This window comes from Macaca nemestrina, chromosome 7 (assembly GCF_043159975.1).
Source record: "Macaca nemestrina isolate mMacNem1 chromosome 7, mMacNem.hap1, whole genome shotgun sequence".
Taxonomy (NCBI): domain Eukaryota; kingdom Metazoa; phylum Chordata; class Mammalia; order Primates; family Cercopithecidae; genus Macaca; species Macaca nemestrina.
The window spans coordinates 145716282-145736037 of record NC_092131.1 but is presented as its reverse complement, the minus strand read 5'-3'; the positions used below and the strand labels follow the sequence as shown (position 1 = coordinate 145736037).

Genomic DNA, 19756 nt, shown 5'->3' with positions numbered 1-19756 from the left:
GCCTCTAACCCCGCGTGTGCGTGCATGCGCGCGTGTGTGTGTGTGTGTGTAAAGTTTGAGAGAAAGCAAGGAATATGGATATGGAAGATACTGCAAAATGATCAAGGGGGAACCTATGATACATTTATAAATGTTCCATAATCTTTTTTACTATACAGGAATTAGAAAATAAAAGAAGACTGCAAAAACAGGCTGCAAGTAGTCAAAGTGCCACCGAGGTTCGCTTGAATAGAGCTCTAGAAGAAGCAGAAAAGTATAAACTGGAGTTAAGTAAATTAAGGCAAAATAACAAGGTATGGAAAAACTGAATAGCTTTTGTAGTGATCCCTTTTGGTAACTACTTCTTTTATGAACATGTCAAAAATAATACTTAAATTATAATTCTTGTTGTCATGCTGAACATTTGTCTTTTCAGAAGAAATATATTCATTAGCAGTATACGCATTTCTAACATATTAGGATGATATGCTTGTCTATCGCCATAATTGGGTGATGGCACAACTCTTTGGAACATTAATTTCTTCAACCAGTTTTATCAGGTGCCTATATTATATGTCAGATACTTTTCTGAGCTCTTAGAAAAAGCTGTTTTAAAAAAGTATCTTTCATATCTCGTCTTTTATTCTCTGAACCTCGGTTTTCTAATATATAAAGGCTCTATTTTACAGGGAGTGGTTCTCAAACTTGAGCATGTATCAGAATCTCTGGGAGCCCTTGTTAAATCAGATTGCTGGGGCCCATCCCCAGAATTTCTGATTTAATAGGTCTGGAGTGTGGCCTGAGAATTCGCAGTTTTAACAAAAATTTACCTGGGAACTTGTAAGGATCACCGTAACTCCAGTGTCTAGCCAATGCTTGGCATAGAATTAGCATGCGGTGCCTTAAATATCTGTTGAATAAGTGAAAGTTCAAATACCAGTGTTCATGAAAGCCCTTTGTACATTCTATAAATATTGGTTACTTTTTGGTTCTGTATTGACCTAAAAGGGTAATAAGTCCATTGGACTCTGCTTAATAATTAGAACAATATTTAATAATTTAACCATGACTTGGATAATGAAATTAGGAACCACTTTCATTATATACACAGATAATACATTTTGGATTAAGTTAGTAACACTTAACAGGAATAGACTGAAAGTGACCTTGATATGTCCTCTAACATGTTTGAGAGGCAAATATGTGGCATAGTGATTACAGAGTTTTAAGATGTCATCTGTGAGGTAGTTTGTCATATGGTCAGGTCATTTTCATATTCAAGGGCCATCAGTGATGGCATAACTGGGATTTATTAATGGAAGTTATTAAATTAACAAGTTAGGAAGTCATCTTTATAGACTTACCAGTAATTAGCCTGTTATTAGAGTGTTATTTCCAATTTGGTGCATTTTAAAGGGATTTTGAAGAAAATAAAAGGAAGAATAACCACCTAGGTATCAGGATTTCCTAATTGTTGTAGATTTGATCTCTATATTGTATTCACATATTAAGAAAATAGAAGGAAAATGGTTTCATGAAACAGATGACTCTCCATATTCTAGCCAGCCATTTTGTTTTGTTTTAATTTTTTTTAGGTTTGAGGGTACATGTGAAGGTTGCATAGGTAAACAGGTGTCATGAGGGTTTGTTGACATATATTTAATCACCTAGGTATTAGGCCCAGTACTCAATAGTTATCTCTTCTGCTCCTCTCCCTTTTTCTGCCTTCCCCACTTTAAGTAGACCCCAGTGTCTTTTGTTTCCTTCTTTGTGTTCTATAAGTTCTTATCATTTAGCTCCCACTTATAAGTGAAAACAAGCAGTATTCGGTTTTGTGTTCCTACATTAGTTTGCTAAAGATAACTGCCTCCAGCTCCATCCATGTTCCCACAAAAGACATGATCTCGTTCTTTTTTATGACTACATAGTATTCCATGGTGTATATGTACCAAATTTTCTTTATCCAATCTGTCATTGATGGGCATTACTTGATTCCATGTCCTTGCTATTGTGACTAGTGCTGCAGTGAACATTTGTGTGCATGTGTCTTCATGGTAGAATGATTTATATTCCTCTGGGTATAATTCCAGTAATGAGATTGCTGGGTCCAATGGTAGTTCTGCTTTTACCTCTTTGAGAATCACCATACTGCTTTGCACAATGGTTGAACTAATTTACACTCCCACCAGCAGTGTGTAAGTGTTCCGTTTTCTCTGCAACTTCACTTTTTGACTTTTTAGTAATAGCCATTCTGACTGGTGTGAGGTGGTATTTAATTGTGGTTTTGATGTGCATTTATCTGTTGATCAGTGATATTGAGCTTTTTTTCATACTTGTTGGCCACATGTATGACTTCTTTGAGAAGTGTCTGTTCTTGTCCTTTGCCCACCTTTTAATGGGGTTTTCTCTTGTAAATTTGTTTAAGTTCCTTATAGAAGCTGGATATTGACCTTTATCAGATGCATAGTTTGCAAAAATTTTCTCCCATTCTATAGGTTGTCTGTTTACTCTGCTAATCATTTATTTTGCTGTGCAGAAGCTCTTTAATTTAAGTAGATCCCACTTGTCAGTTTTTGCTTTTGTTGCAGTTTCTATTTCTTCCTTTGTCATGAAATCTTTGCCCATTCCTATGTCCAAGATGGTATTGCCTAGGTTGTCTTCCAGGGTTTTTATAGTTTTGGGTTTTCCAGTTAAGTTTTTAATTCATCTTGAGTTGGTTTTTGTATAAGGTGGAAGGAAAAGGTCCAGCTTCAATCTTCTGCAAATGGCTAGCCAGTTATCCCAGCACCATTTATTGAAGAGGGAGCCTTTTCCTGTTGCTTTTGTCAGGTTTGTTGAAGATCAGACAGTTGTAGATGTGCGCCTTATTTATGGGCCCTCTATTCTGTTCCATTGGTCTATGTGCCTGTTTCTGTAACAGTACCTGTCTTTGTACCATGCTCTTTTGGTTATTGTAGACTTGTAGTATAGTTTGAAGTCAGGCAGTGTGCCTCCAGCTTTGTTCTTTTTGCTTAGTATTGCCTTGGCTATTCAGGCTCTTTTGTGGTTCCATGTGAATTTTTAAATAGTTTTTTTCTAATTCTGTGAAGAATGTCATTGGTAGTTTGATAGGAATAGCATTGAATATGTAAATAGCTTTGGGCAGTATAGGCATTTTAATAAATCTTCCTATCAATGAGCATGGGATGTTTTTTCCCTTTGTGTTTTTTCTGATTTCTTTGAGCAGTGTTTTGTAATTCTCATTGTAGAGATCTTGCATCTCTCTGTTTAGCTGTATTCCTAGGTATTCTTTTTATGGCAAGTGGGAATGGGATTGCTTTTCTGATTTGGCTCTCGGTTTGGCTGTTGTTGGTGTGTAGGAATGCTAGTAATTTTTGTACATTGATATTGTACCCTGCAACTTTGCTGAAGTTGTTTATCTGCCAAAGGAGCTTTTGGGACAAGACTATGGGGTCTTCTAGATACAGAATTATGCCGTCCACAAACAGAGATAGTTTGACTTACTATTTGGAGGCCCTTTATTTCTTTCTCTTGCCTGATTGCTCTGGCAGGACTTCCAATACTATGTTGAAGAGAAGTGTTGAGAGAGGGCATCCTTGTCATGTGACAGTTTTCAAGGGGAATGCTTCCAGCTTTTGTCCATTTAGTATAATGTTTACTGTGGGTTTGCCATAGATGGCTCTTATTATTTTGAGGTCTGTTCCTCCAATATCTATGTTATTTAGAGTTTTTAACATGAAGGGTGTTGAATTTTACTGAAAGCCTGTTCTGCATCTATTGAAGTAATCATGTGGTTTTTGTCTTTAGTTCTGTTTATGTGATAAATTGCATTTATTGATTTGTGTATGTTGAACCAACCCTGCATCCCAGGAATGAATGCTACTTGATCATGGTAGATACACTTTTTGATGTGCTCCTGGATTTGGTTTGCAAATATTTTGTTGAGGATTTTTGCATCAATGTTCATCAAGGATATTGGCCTGAAGTTTTCTTTTTTGGTTGTCTCTCTGCCAGGTTTTGGTATCAAGATGATGCTGGCTCCACCGAATGAGTGGGGAGGAGTCCCTCCTTAGTTTTTTGTAATAGTTTCTGTAAGAAGCTGGTAAGAATGGTACCAGCTTTTCTTTGTACATCTGGTAGAATTTGGCTGTGAATCCACTGGGTCCCAGGCTTTTTTTGGTTGGTAGACTTTTTATTACTGATTCAATTTGGAAGCTCATTATTGGTCTGTGTAGGGATTCAGTTTCCTCCTCGTTCAGTCCTGGGAGGGTGTACATGTCCAGGAATTTGTCTATCTCTTCTAGGTTTTCTAGTTTGTGTGCATAGAGGTGTTCATAGTAGTTTCTGCTGGTTGTTTTTATATCTGTGGGGTCAGTAGTAACACTCCCTTTGTCATTTCTAATTGTGTTTATTCGGATCTTCACTCTTCTTTACTAGTCTAGTGGTCTATTTTACTAATTTTTTCAAAAAAACAACTCCTGGATTCATTTATCTTTTGACTGGTTTTTCATGTCTTGATTTCCTTCACTTCAGCTCTGATTTTTGTTATTTCTCATCTTCTGCTAGCCTTGGGGTTGATATCTTCTTGCTTCTTGAATTCTTTCGGTTCTGAAGTTACATTGTTAATTTGAGATCTTTCTAACTTTTTGATGTGGGCATTTAGTGCTGCTATGAATTTCCCTCTTAACTCTCCCTTAGCCGTGTTCCAGAGATTCTGGTATGTTGTATCTTTGTTGTTATTTTCAACTTTTTGATTTCTGACTTAATTTCATTATTTACCCCAACAGTCATTGAGGAGTGTGCTGTTTAATTTCCATGTAATTGCATGGTTTTGAGCAATTTTCATAGTCTTGACTCCAATTTATTGTGCTGTGGTCCAAGAGTGTGTTTGGTATGATTTTGGTTCTTTTACATTTGTTGAGGATTGTTTTATGTCCAATTATGTGGTCAGTTTTAGAGTATGTGCCATATGGCACTAAGAAGAATGTATATTCTGTTGTTTTTGGTGGAGAGTTCTGTAAAGGTCTATAATATCCATTTGGTCCAGCATTGAGTTTAGGTTCCAGATATCTTTGTTAATTTTCTGCCTCAATGATCTAATACTATGGAGTGCTGAAATCTCCCACTATTATTGTGTGAGAGTCTATGTCTCTGTAGGTTTCTAAGAACTTGCCTTATGAATCTGGGTGCTCCTGTGTTGTGTGCATGTATATTTAGGCTAATTAGGTCTTCTTATTGAATTCAGTACTTTACCATTATGTAATGCCTTTCTTTGTCTTTTTTTATCTTTGTTAGTTTGATCTTTGTTGGTTTGAATCTTTGTTGGTTTTGATCTTTGTCTTTTTTGATCTTTGTTTTGTCTGAAATTAGAATTGCAACCCCTGCTTTTTTCTGTTTTCTATTTTCCTGGTAGATTTTCCTCTATCTGTTTGAGCCTATGAGAGTCATTAAATGTCAGATGGGTCTCTTGAAGACAGCATACCATTTGGGTCTTGCCTTTTTTTTTTTTGAGACGGAGTCTCGCTCTGTCGCCCAGGCTGGAGTGCAGTGGCCGGATCTCAGCTCACTGCAAGCTCTGCCTCCCGGGTTTATGCCATTCTCTTGCCTCAGCCTCCCCAGTAGCTGGGACTACAGGCACCCGCCACCTCACCCAGCTAGTTTTTTTTTTTTTTTTTTTTTGTATTTTTTCTTTTTTAAGTAGAGACGGGGTTTCACCGTGGTAGCCAGGATGGTCTTGATCTTGTGACCTCGTGATCTGCCTGTCTCGGCCTCCCAAAGTGCTGGGATTACAGGCTTAAGCCACCATGCCTGGCCGGGTCTTGCTTTTTTATACAGCTTGTCACTCCATGCCTTTTAAGTGGGGGCATTTAGGCTGTTTATATTCAAGGTTAGTATTGATGTGTGTGGATTTGATCTGCTGTTTTGCTGTTAGCTGGTTATCAGGTTGACTTGTTTGTGTGATTGCTTTACAGTGACATTGGTCTGTGTGGTTAAATGTGTTTTTGTCTTAGCTGGTAGTGGTCTTTGCTTTCTATGTTTAATGCTTCTTTCAAGAGCTCTTGTAAGGCAGATCTGGTGGTAACAAGTTCCCTCAACATTTGCTTATCTGAAGAGGACCTTATTTCTCCTTCACTTAGGTAGCTTAGTTTGGCTTAATATGAAATTCTTGAGGACTTTTTTTTTTAAAGAATATTGAATATAGGTCCTAAATCTCTTCTGGCTTTTTGGGTTTCCACTGAGAGGTCTGCTGTTAGCCTTATGGGATTCCCTTTGTAGGAGGACCTGCCCTTTCTCTCTAGTTGTTTTTAACATTCTTTCATTTCAACTTTGGAAAATCTGACAATTATGTGTCTTGGGGATGATCTTCTTGTGTAGAATCTTGCAGGAATTCTCTGTATTTGACTGTTGGCCTCTCCAGCAAGGTTGGGTAAGTTTTCATGGACAATATCCTGAAATACATTTTCCAAGTTGTTTGTTTTCTCCCCTCCCTTTCAGTGATGCCAATGATTCATAGATTTGGCCTCTTTATATAATCTCATACTTCTTGGAGGTTTTGTTCATTCCTTTTTATTTATTTTTTCTTTTTCTTTGACTTCAGAGAACCAATCTTCAAGTTCTGAGATTCTTTCCTCAGCTTGGTTTTTCTGCTGTTAATACTTGTGATTGCATTGGGAAATTCTTTAATTGTGTTATTCAGCTCTGCTCTGTCAGACCCATTAGGTTCATTTTTATACTGGCTCTTTCATCCTTCAGCTCTTGTACCACTTTATTGTGATTCTTATTTTCCTTGGATTGGGTTTTGCATCCTCCTGAATCTCGATGATCTTTGTTCCCATCCGTATTCTGAATTCTATTTCTGTCATTCCAGCCAGTTCAGCCTGGTTAAGAACTCTTGTTGAAGAACTGGTATGGTTGTTTGGAAGGCATATGACACTCTGGCCATTTGAGTTACTGGAGTTTCTGCATTAGTTCTTTGTCATCTGTGTGTGTGGGTGTTCTAAACTTTAACTGCAGTGTAGATTGAATATAGTCAGTACATTTCTTTTCTGGATGCTTTCACTGGGCTGATGCTTTGTTCAGGGTCTTTATTTGAAGCTGACCTCTTGTATCTGGTTTCACAGAAGGGTATGTTTCAGGTATTTTTGGTGTTAAAGCTTTGAGGAATGTGATCCTGTAGTTGGCACTTAGGCTTATTGGTCAGTTGGTAGACTCTTGCTTGGTTGTGTGGCTCCCCTATGTTTTCTCACAGTTGTAGCCATGTTTCCTCTTAATGCTGTGAAAGTGTGGGTTCCTCTTTGCTTGAGTGCTGGCTGTAGATCACAACTTGGCACTCCTGGGGTGCCCACTGCAGTTCTGGGGCTATCTCAGTGTTTATGTTCCTTCCCCAACTTGGAGGAAGCAGAGGAAGGGATCTTAGTAGTGGTTGTGACCAGAGGTTGTTTGCTTGTCTACTGGGAGCTCCACCCCAGAGAGATGCGGGTCAGCAATTGCTTAGTACAATCAGCCCAGGATGGTGGGTCTGTGCGGTAGGCCCAAGCCAGGGGTTCCCTGTCTGGTGATGAGCAGTGGGGGTTGGGGTGTTGTCAGACCCATGGGAGAGGGACTGGCCTCCTCTCCTAGGGTTGACTTCAGCTTGTTGGAGGTATGGATAAAGGACTTAGGGTCTTCGCTTCTTCATTAGTTTGAGGGTGGCAAGGGCAGCTGCAGAGGCAGTGGCAGAGAGGCTTTCAGTTGCCCTTGGAGGCTCTGTCCAGGGAGTTGCCAAGTTGCCACTGGCTTGATAGCTCTGGTAGGGGGTGGCTAGAGGCTCAGGCCTAGAGTACCCTCCTGGTGAGGCGATATGGGAATGGGCACCCACATAACAGTCTGACCACTTTTCTATAGGGCTCCTATGGTATGCTGGGAGCCTGCTCCAGTCCCTAGTGACCTCGGATTTTCCAGAACCTGGAGGTATCACCAGTGAAGGCTGTGAAGCAGCACATTACAGCCTGTCCCTCCTTCTGGGAGCTTCATCCCAGGGAGGTATGGGCTTGTTGCCAGACCTGTAGGAGGTCGCTGGAGACCCCAGTTGGGAGGTCCCACCCAGTGAGGAGGAAGGGGATTTGGGAACCTGTTGAAAAAAGCAGCCTGGCCATATGTTGGTAGAGTAGCTATGCTGTGTTCCACTTCAGTACCTGGTCACCTCAGACACTCTGAGGCCCAAAGGTTGGATCAGCTAAGTCGCCCAAATAGCAAAGATGGTGTCCTGCCCCTCTGCCTCTGAGAGTGCCGTCCTAGGGGGAATTCGCCTGGTGAGGAGGAGTGGGATCAGGGACCTGCTTAAAGAAGCAGTCTGGCCACATTTTGGGAGAGGGGCTGTGCTGTACTGGGGGAGCCCTTCTGCCCCTGGTTGGCTCGGACTCTGCAAAGCTGGAGGGCTGGAATGGCTAAGTTGCCCAAACAGCAAAGATGGCAGCCCACCCCATGCCTCCTTTAAAAAAGAGCTCCCTCTCCACCCCTGGAGCTCCTTCTTAGGGAGGTGCAATGCCGCTAACCAGTGGCTGGCTGGAGTTCCAAACCAGTGGGTCTTATCTTGTGAGGTGTCGTGGAAGTGGGGCCTGCAGGCTATCGCTCAGCCCTGTAGATTAAGCCTCTCTTTCTTAAGGGTATATATGTGGGTCTAACCTCCTACTTTGCAGGAGCTGCAGCTACTTTTGCCAGAAAGCCCCAGTATCTAAGCTCCAGGGTCTCCACGCATACCTGAGTGGCTGCTCTGCCAAGACTCCAAGTAGCTCTGTCAGTCAGACTGAAGGCCCTGGTGGAGTGAGTTCACAAAGAGATCTCCTGACCCGCGGTTACAAACAGCCCTGGGAGAAGTGTGGTTTCCCGGCATCACATTCACTCACTGCTTCCCTGGGCGGGGGAGCATCCTCTGGCTCTGTGTTACTCCTGGGTGGACTGTTGTACTGTCTTTTCTTCATTCTCCATGGATCAAGCTGTTTCCCTGGTTAGTCCCCCATTTTGAAAATTCAAGTAATGAGGACTTGATATGTGAACAACTCGGAATAGAACCATCAGTAATAAAAATAATCTAGAGGTGTTCAAGATACAAACTTCTGACCTCAGCTCTGCACTATGGGTAATTGATTTAAACACAGTGGGATAACATTTTGTGTATATATTGCATTACTATTTATCATATTTTAAATATTTTTTTTAAATTTATTTTATTTTTTGTAGAGACGGGGGTCTCACTTTGTTGCTCAGGCTGGTTTTGAACTCCTGAGCTCAAGTAAGCTTCCCACCTTGGCCTCAGAAAGTGCTGGGATTACAGGTGTGAGCGACTGTGCCCAGCCCACTATTTACTAGAAAGTAGACTTTTGATGTCAGAATTCTTTGTGTGTGTCAGAGTCTTGCTCTTTCGCCCAGGCTGGAGTACAGTGGCGTGATCTCTGCTCACTGCAACCTCCATCTCCCAGGTTGAAGCGATTCTCCTGCCTCAGCCTCCCAAGTACTAGGGACTACAGGCACCCGCCACCAAGCCCAGCTAATTTTTACATTTTTGGAAGAGGCGGGGTTTCACCATGTTGGCCAGGCTGGTCTTGAACTCCTGACCTCAAATGATCTACCCGCCTCGGCCTCCCAAAGTGCTAGGATTACAAGCATGAGCCATGTGCCCAGTCTGCTGTCAGAATTCTTAAATGTAACTTATTTTACGTTTCTGAAAAACTATGTATCTCAAACTTTTGATTTTCAATTATTTTGCCTATTTCTAGGCTTTATCTTTGAGGGAGATTTTTGGGATATGCAATAACTTTTTCCGGAGAGTCTAATCTGTATATAAATTTTCTTTTGTGAGCAGGTGTATTTTTTCCATTTTAATTATTTGTACTTTGCTTCCCATTCTGAATAGACATATAATAGTTAACAGGCAATTAAAATTATTCAAGTCTATAAATTTAAGAAAATATGACAGGGAAATAGTAAGGTTTCCAAAAAATAGAACAAGATTACCTCATAATCATCAGAAAGTTAAAGATCTACTTTAAAAAAATGATAAACTTTTTCTCCACAGAGGTTAGGAAATAAGTAATTATGCTTTAAAGTAACAGTAGCTTTTGAAATTAAAAGTCAGTAAACTTAAACCAGATGCTGTAGGAGTGCTCTGAAACACACTGAAGGAAGGAATGATGGAAGTATAGTTTAACTGGAATTCTACCTAAAAACAGGGCATTGGGTTAGATGGTGTCTTGAAATCCATTTAAAATATGACACCAGAGTTCATGTTACTTCATTTAGGAATAGGTAATTTCTAATTCTTTATTAATTCACTTAGAAATATTTATGAGGGCCTGCTAGGTACCTGCCAGACCTTTAGTGGAGGGTAAAGATATAAAAATTAAAAAAAAAAAAAAAAAAACAGATGTAATCCTTGTAGCTGTGCACCTATCTTATAATGAAATTGAATGTTTAGATAATCCATGAAGCAAAACCTAGATAATTATTGAATTTATATAATCTATCAAAGCTAAGACTGCAACTGTAATAAATGCTGTGGAAAGTATATGGTGCTTTGAGCAAGTAACCAAGCCAATAAATGGCCAATAAATGCCTTTTTTTTTTTGTTTGTTTTTTTTGTTTGTTTTTTTGTTTTTTTTTATTTATTATTATTATACTTTAAGTTGTAGGGTACATGTGCATAACGTGCAGGTTTGTTATATATGTATACTTGTGCCATGTTGCTGTGCTGCACCCATCAACTTGTCATTTACATCAGGTATAACTCCCAATGCAATCCCTCCCCCCTCCCCCCTCCCCATGATAGGCCCCGGTGTGTGATGTTCCCCTTCCTGAGTCCGAGTGATCTCATTGTTCAGTTCCCACCTATGAGTGAGAACATGCGGTGTTTGGTTTTCTGTTCTTGTGATAGTTTGCTAAGAATGATGGATTCCAGCTGCATCCAAGTCCCTACAAAGGACACAAACTCATCCTTTTTTATGGCTGCATAGTATTCCATGGTGTATATGTGCCACATTTTCTTAATCCAATCTGTCACTGATGGACATTTGGGTTGATTCCAAGTCTTTGCTATTGTGAATAGTGCTGCAATAAACATACGTGTGCATGTGTCTTTATAGCAGCATAATTTATAATCCTTTGGGTATATACCCAGTAATGGGATGGCTGGGTCATATGGTACATCTAGTTCTAGATCCTTGAGGAATCGCCATACTGTTTTCCATAATGGTTGAACTAGTTTACAATCCCACCAACAGTGTAAAAGTGTTCCTATTTCTCCACATCCTCTCCAGCACCTGTTGTTTCCTGACTTTTTAATGATTGCCATTCTAACTGGTGTGAGATGGTATCTCATTGTGGTTTTGATTTGCATTTCTCTGATGGCCAGTGAGGATGAGCATTTTTTCATGTGTCTGTTGGCTGTATGAATGTCTTCTTTTGAGAAATGTCTGTTCATATCCTTTGCCCACTTTTGGATGGGGTTGTTTGATTTTTTCTTGTAAATTTGTTTGAGTTCTTTGTAGGTTCTGGATATTAGCCCTTTGTCAGATGAGTAGATTGCAAAAATTTTCTCCCATTCTGTAGGTTGCCTGTTCACTCTGATGGTAGTGTCTTTTGCTGTGCAGAAGCTCTTTAGTTTAATGAGATCCCATTTGTCAATTTTGGCTTTTGCTGCCGTTGCTTTTGGTGTTTTAGACATGAAATCTTTGCCCATGCCTATGTCCTGAATGGTACTACCTAGGTTTTCCTCTAGGATTTTTATGGTATTAGGTCTAACATTTAAGTCTCTAATCCATCTTGAATTAATTTTCGTATAAGGAGTAAGGAAAGGATCCAGTTTCAGCTTTCTACTTATGGCTAGCCAATTTTCCCAGCACCATTTATTAAATAGGGAATCCTTTCCCCATTTCTTGTTTCTCTCAGGTTTGTCAAAGATCAAATGGCTGTAGATGTGTGGTATTATTTCTGAGGACTCTGTTCTGTTCCATTGGTCTATATCTCTGTTTTGGTACCAGTACCATGCTGTTTTGGTTACTGTAGCCTTGTAGTATAGTTTGAAGTCAGGTAGCGTGATGCCTCCAGCTTTGTTCTTTTGACTTAGGATTGTCTTGGAGATGCGGGCTCTTTTTTGGTTCCATATGAACTTTAAAGCAGTTTTTTCCAATTCTGTGAAGAAACTCATTGGTAGCTTGATGGGGATGGCATTGAATCTATAAATTACCTTGGGCAGTATGGCCATTTTCACAATATTGATTCTTCCTATCCATGAGCATGGTATGTTCTTCCATTTGTTTGTGTCCTCTTTTATTTCACTGAGCAGTGGTTTGTAGTTCTCCTTGAAGAGGTCCTTTACATCCCTTGTAAGTTGGATTCCTAGGTATTTGATTCTCTTTGAAGCAATTGTGAATGGAAGTTCATTCCTGATTTGGCTCTCTGTTTGTCTGTTACTGGTGTATAAGAATGCTTGTGATTTTTGCACATTAATTTTGTATCCTGAGACTTTGCTGAAGTTGCTTATCAGCTTAAGGAGATTTTGGGCTGAGACAATGGGGTTTTCTAAATATACAATCATGTCATCTGCAAACAGGGACAATTTGACTTCTTCTTTTCCTAACTGAATACCCTTGATTTCTTTCTCTTGCCTGATTTCCCTAGCCAGAACTTCCAACACTATGTTGAATAGGAGTGGTGAGAGAGGGCATCCCTGTCTTGTGCCAGTTTTCAAAGGGAATTTTTCCAGTTTTTGCCCATTCAGTATGATATTGGCTGTGGGTTTGTCATAAATAGCTCTTATTATTTTGAGGTACGTTCCATCAATACCGAATTTATTGAGCGTTTTTAGCATGAAGGGCTGTTGAATTTTGTCAAAAGCCTTTTCTGCATCAATTGAGATAATCATGTGGTTCTTGTCTTTGGTTCTGTTTATATGCTGGATTATGTTTATTGATTTGCGAATGTTGAACCAGCCTTGCATCCCAGGGATGAAGCCCACTTGATCATGGTGGATAAGCTTTTTGATGTGTTGCTGAATGCGGTTTGCCAGTATTTTATTGAGGATTTTTGCATCGATGTTCATCAGGGATATTGGTCTAAAATTCTCTTTTTTTGTTGTGTCTCTGCCAGGCTTTGGTATCAGGATGATATTGGCCTCATAAAATGAGTTAGGGAGGATTCCCTCTTTTTCTATTGATTGGAATAGTTTCAGAAGGAATGGTACCAACTCCTCCTTGTACCTCTGGTAGAATTCAGCTGTGAATCCATCTGGTCCTGGACTTTTTTTGGTTGGTAGGCTATTAATTGTTGCCTCAATTTCAGAGCCTGCTATTGGTCTATTCAGGGATTCAACTTCTTCCTGGTTGAGTCTTGGAAGAGTGTAAGTGTCCAGGAAATTATCCATTTCTTCTAGATTTTCCAGTTTATTTGCGTAGAGGTGTTTATAGTATTCTCTGATGGTAGTTTGTATTTCTGTGGGGTCGGTGGTGATATCCCCTTTATCATTTTTAATTGCGTCGATTTGATTCTTCTCTCTTTTCTTCTTTATTAGTCTGGCTAGTGGTCTGTCGATTTTGTTGATCTTTTCAAAAAACAACCTCCTGGATTCATTGATTTTTTGGAGGGTTTTTTGTGTCTCTATCTCCTTCAGTTCTGCTCTGATCTTAGTTATTTCTTGCCTTCTGCTAGCTTTCGAATGTGTTTGCTCTTGCTTCTCTAGTTCTTTTAATTGCGATGTTAGAGTGTCAATTTTAGATCTTTCCTGCTTTCTCTTGTGGGCATTTAGTGCTATAAATTTCCCTCTACACACTGCTTTAAATGTGTCCCAGAGATTCTGGTATGTTGTATCTTTGTTCTCATTGGTTTCAAAGAACATCTTTATTTCTGCCTTCATTTCGTTCTGTACCCAGTAGTCATTCAGGAGCAGGTTGTTCAGTTTCCATGTAGTTGAGCGGTTTTGATTGAGTTTCTTAGTCCTGAGTTCTAGTTTGATTGCACTGTGGTCTGAGAGACAGTTTGTTATAATTTCTGTTCTTGTACATTTGCTGAGGAGTGCTTTACTTCCAATTACGTGGTCAATTTTGGAGTAAGTATGATGTGGTGCTGAGAAGAATGTATATTCTGTTGATTTGGTGTGGAGAGTTCTATAGATGTCTATTAGGTCTGCTTGCTGCAGAGATGAGTTCAATTCCTGGATATCCTTGTTAACTTTCTGTCTCGTTGATCTGTCTAATGTTGACAGTGGAGTGTTGAAGTCTCCCATTATTATTGTATGGGAGTCTAAGTCTCTTTGTAAGTCTCTAAGGACTTGCTTTATGAATCTGGGTGCTCCTGTATTGGGTGCATATATATTTAGGATAGTTAGCTCTTCCTGTTGAATTGATCCCTTTACCATTATGTAATGGCCTTCTTTGTCTCTTTTGATCTTTGATGGTTTAAAGTCTGTTTTATCAGAGACTAGTATTGCAACCCCTGCTTTTTTTTGTTCTCCATTTGCTTGGTAAATCTTCCTCCATCCCTTTATTTTGAGCCTATGTATTTCTCTGCGTGTGAGATGGGTCTCCTGAATACAGCAGACTGATGGGTCTTGACTCTTTATCCAGTTTGCCAGTCTGTGTCTTTTAATTGGAGCATTTAGTCCATTTACATTTAAGGTTAATATTGTTATGTGTGAACTTGATCCTGCCATTATGATATTAACTGGTTATTTTGCTCGTTAGTTGATGCAGTTTCTTCCTAGCCTCAATGGTCTTTACATTTTGGCATGTTTTTGCAATGGCTGGTACCGGTTGTTCCTTTTCATGTTTAGTGCTTCCTTCAGGGTCTCTTGTAAGGCAGGCCTAGTGGTGACAAAATCTCTAAGCATTTGCTTATCTGTAAAGGATTTTATTTCTCCTTCACTTATGAAACTTAGTTTGGCTGGATATGAAATTCTGGGTTGAAAATTCTTGTCTTTAAGAATGTTGAATATTGGCCCCCACTCTCTTCTGGCTTGGAGAGTTTCTGCTGAGAGATCTGCTGTTAGTCTGATGGGCTTCCCTTTGTGGGTAACCCGACCTTTCTCTCTGGCTGCCCTTAAGATTTTTTCCTTCATTTCAACTTTGGTGAATCTGGCAATTATGTGTCTTGGAGTTGCTCTTCTCGAGGAGTATCTTTGTGGCGTTCTCTGTATTTCCTGGATTTGAATGTTGGCCTGCCCTACTAGGTTGGGGAAGTTCTCCTGGATGATATCCTGAAGAGTGTTTTCCAACTTGGTTCCATTTTCTCCCTCACTTTCAGGCACCCCAATCAGACGTAGATTTGGTCTTTTTACATAATCCCATACTTCTTGCAGGCTTTGTTCATTTCTTTTTCTTCTTTTTTCTTTAGGTTTCTCTTCTCGCTTCATTTCATTCATTTGATCCTCAATCGCTGATACTCTTTCTTCCAGTTGATCGAGTCGGTTACTGAAGCTTGTGCATTTGTCACGTATTTCTCGTGTCATGGTTTTCATCTCTTTCATTTCGTTTAGGACCTTCTCTGCCTTAATTACTCTAGCCATCAATTCTTCCACTTTTTTTTCAAGATTTTTAGTTTCTTTGCGCTGGGTACGTAATTCCTCCTTTAGCTCTGAGAAATTTGATGGACTGAGGCCTTCTTCTCTCATCTCGTCAAAGTCATTCTCCATCCAGCTTTGATCCATTGCTGGTGATGAGCTGCGCTCCTTTGCCGGGGGAGATGCGCTCTTATTTTTTGAATTTCCAGCTTTTCTGCCCTGCTTTTTCCCCATCTTTGTGGTTTTATCTGCCTCTGGTCTTTGATGATGGGGATGTACTGATGGGGTTTTGGTGTAGGTGTCCTTCCTGTTTGATAGTTTTCCTTCTAACAGTCAGGACCCTCAGCTGTAGGTCTGTTGGAGATGGCTTGAGGTCCACTGCAGACCCTGTTTGCCTGGGTATCAGCAGCAGAGGCTGCAGAAGATAGAATATTTCTGAACAGCGAGTGTACCTGTCTGATTCTTGCTTTGGAAGCTTCCTCTCAGGGGTGTACTCCTCCCTGTGAGGTGTGGGGTGTCAGACTGCCCCTAGTGGGGGATGTCTCCCAGTTAGGCTACTCAGGGGTCAGGGACCCGCTTGAGCAGGGAGTCTGTCCCTTCTCAGATCTCAACCTCCGTGTTGGGAGATCCACTGCTCTCTTCAAAGCTGTCAGACAGAGTCGTTTGCGTCTGCAGAGGTGTCTGCTGAGTTTGTTTAGTTTACTGTGCCCTGTCCCCAGAGGTGGAGTCTACAGAGACAGGCAGGTTTCCTTGAGCTGCTGTGAGCTCCACCCAGTTCGAGCTTCCCAGCAGCTTTGTTTACCTACTTAAGCCTCAGCAATGGCGGGCGCCCCTCCCCCAGCCTCGCTGCTGCCTTGCCGGTAGATCACAGACTGCTGTGCTAGCAATGAGGGAGGCTCCGTGGGTGTGGGACCCTCCCGGCCAGGTGTGGGATATGATCTCCTGGTGTGCCTGTTTGCTTAAAGTGCAGTATTGGGGTGGGAGTTACCCGATTTTCCAGGTGTTGTGTGTCTCAGTTCCCCTGGCTAGGAAAAGGGACTCCCTTCCCCCTTGCGCTTCCCAGGTGAGGCAATGCCTCGCCCTGCTTCAGCTCTCGCTGGTTGGGCTGCAGCAGCTGACCAGCACCGATCGTCCGGCACTCCCCAGTGAGATGAACCCAGTACCTCAGTTGAAAATGCAGAAATCACCGGTCTTCTGTGTCGCTCGCGCTGGGAGTTGGAGACTGGAGCTGCTCCTATTCGGCCATCTTGCCTTTTGTTTTTTTAAAGATCCAATGAGCATTTATTACAACTGGCTATTCTAGTTCTTTTGCATTTCCATGTAAGTTTTAGAATCACATGTTGGAGTTTTGATTGGCATTGCATTGAATCTATAGATCAATTTTAGGAAAATTGACATCTTAATAGTGTCTTTAAAATCATGAATAGAGAATATCTGTTTATTTAAGCCTTCTTCAATTTCTTCAAACTATATATATATATATGGTTTCCAGAATACAGGTTTTACACATTTTTTTCAAACTTACCTCTTGGTATTTCCTATTTTTGATATTATAAATGTTCTTTAAATTCCAGTTTCCCATTGTTTGTTGCTATAATGGAGAAATACAATTTATGTTTGCAGATTGAGTCTATATCTTCAACTTTGCTGAACTCACTTACTCTAGAAGCCTTAGGATTTTCTACAGACTTTTTCTGTAAAAGACCAACTAGTAAATGCTTTGGCTTTGTGGGCTACATATGGTCCCTTGTGTATTCTTCACTGGTTTTCTTTTTTAAAATTTATTTAACACCTTCAAAATAAATCATTTTTAGTTCACAAGTTTTAGAAAAACTGACTGCAATTTCCTGAGAGATCTTACCAGGAATGAATGTTGAATTTTGTCAAATGCTTTTTTCTGGATCTATTAAAATTATATTTTTCTTTTTTAGTCTTTCAAATGTTAAAACAACCTTGTATTCCTGGGATATACTCCACTTGGTGATGGTGTATCATTATCTCTTTTATATATTATTGGTTACATTTTTGTGAATGTCTGTATACATGGGAACATAGTTCTAGTCTGTTTAGTCTGTAGTCTTGTTTTAGTTTTCTTACACATTGTTTTCATCTTTAGGTTTTTTGCTTTGCGTTTGTTTTGGTTTTGGTTTCAGGGTAATGCTGCCTTTATTAAATGAACTTCCAAATCATTCTTCTGGAGAAGCTCAACTTTCAGAGGAGTTTTTGTAGGGTTGGTATTATTTTCTCTTTGAATGTCTGGTAGAGTTCACAGGTGAAGCCGTCTGGGCTTGAGGTTTTCTTGTGGAAAGATTTTATACTTCAAATTCTATTTCTTTAATAGATACAGAAGTATTCTTTATAGAGGCTATATTTTATTGTGTTTTGGGTGTTTGTATCTGTCAAGGAATCTGTCCATTTCATTTATGTTGTCAAATTTACTGGCATACGGTTTTTTACACTAGTTCCTTATTTTCCTTTGAATAGTCCTCCTACATTCCTGTGGGTCATTCCCCACTCACATTCTTGTATTGATAATTTGTGTCTTTTTTACTTTTTCTGATCAGTCTCACTAGAGGTTTACTAATTCTGGTTTTATTGATTTTCCTCTACTGGTTTTTTATTTTTTTATTCATTTCTGCTCTTCTTTCCCTCTCCTTACTTTTGGGTTCAATTTGTTCTTTTTCTAATTTCTCCTTTTTTTTCCCTCTAGACAGAGTCTTGCTGTGTCTCCCAGGGTGAAGTGCAGTGGCGCAAACTTGGCTCACTGCAACCTCCGCCTCCCGGGTTCAGGCAGTGCTGCCTCAGCCTCCTGAGTAGCTGGGATTACAGGCCCCCGCCACCATGCCTGGCTAGTTTTTTATTTTTAGTAGAGAGGGGGTTTCACCATGTTGGCCAGGCTGGTCTCGAACTCCTGACCTCGTGATCTGCCCGCCTCGACCTTTCAAAGTGCTGGGATTAAACAGATGTGAGCCACTGCGCCTAGCCTCTTTTTCTAATTTTTTAAGATGGAAGTGGAGACTATTGATTTGTATCCTTTCATCTTTTCTAATATAAGCATTTTAAATACTGTAAATGTTTCTCTATGAATTTCCTTAGCTACTTCCCACCAATTTTGATGTTTTGTATTTTCATTTTTATTCTATTCAGAATACTTTCTAATTTTCTTTTTTATTTCCTCTGAGCCATGACAAACTTTAAAAGTTTGTCATTTCATTTTTCAAATATTTGGGGATTTTCCCCAAATAGCATTCTTACTGATTTTTAATTCCATTGTGGACAGAGAATGCATTTGGTTTTACTTGAATCATTCTAAATGCATGGATACTTTTTTTGGCCCAGAATATGGTTTAAATTGGTAAATATTTCATGTGCCCTTGATAGGAATGTGCATTCTGTATTTGTTAGGTGGAGTATTCTATAAATGTCAATTATGTCAAATTGCTTGATAGTGTTGTTCAACACTTCTGTATCTTATGTATTCTATGTGTCCTTGTTCTATCAGTGATAAAGAGAGGGGTACTAAACTCTGAATAGAACTGTGAGTTTGTCTATTTTCCCTTTCAGTCTTATCAATTTTTGCATCATGTATTTTGAGACTTGGTTATTAGGTGTATTAATACCCAATATCTAAGAAGATTGTTAAATCCTCTTGAATGAATTGACCTCTTATTATTTATTTATATTTATTTTTGTTCCTGCATTCTGATACAGGTTGAGTATCCCTTATCTGAAATGCTTGGTACCAGAGTGTTTTAGAAATGCTACAGTGGACATTTCATCTTTGAGCATCATGTCAGCACTCAAAAAGTTTTAGATTTTAGAGCATTTTGGATTTCACACTTCAACCTGTATTAACTTTATTTGATATTCATGCAACTGAAGTTTTATTTTAGTTCGTGTTAGCATTGTCTTATCTTTTTCCGTTCTTTTACTTGTAACTCCTTTGTGTCTTCCCGTTAGCAGCATCTAGTTGACTTTGCTTCAATATCTGTCAAAATCCTGTCAAAACAAGACTGTCAAAATCCAATCTGACAGTCTCTTAACTTTTTAACTGAGGTGCTTACACCATTACATTTAAAATGATTAATAATATGGTTGGGATTAAGTCTGTTAGCTAGCTATTATTTTTATTTGGCCCATATGTTTTCTTTCCTTTCTTTGTGAATTGCTTTTTTAAAGATTCCATTTTATCGCCTTTATTAGCTCATTATCTGTACTTCTTTGTATGCATTTCAGCATTTGTTATATATA

The 19756-nt window shown here is 39.6% G+C and overlaps 1 protein-coding gene across 5 annotated transcripts in view; it reads left to right on the top strand.

The window, feature by feature from the left end:
• LOC105489813 (testis expressed 9) overlaps nt 1–19756 on the top strand; it is a 73203-nt gene that overhangs the window by 46667 nt on the left and 6780 nt on the right. For all 5 annotated transcript variants that reach the window (XM_011754941.2, XM_011754956.3, XM_011754948.3 and 2 more), the window contains one exon: nt 159–293. In XM_011754941.2, coding sequence (XP_011753243.1) covers nt 159–293 — 135 coding nt within the window. The remainder of the gene's footprint in view (nt 1–158; nt 294–19756) is intronic.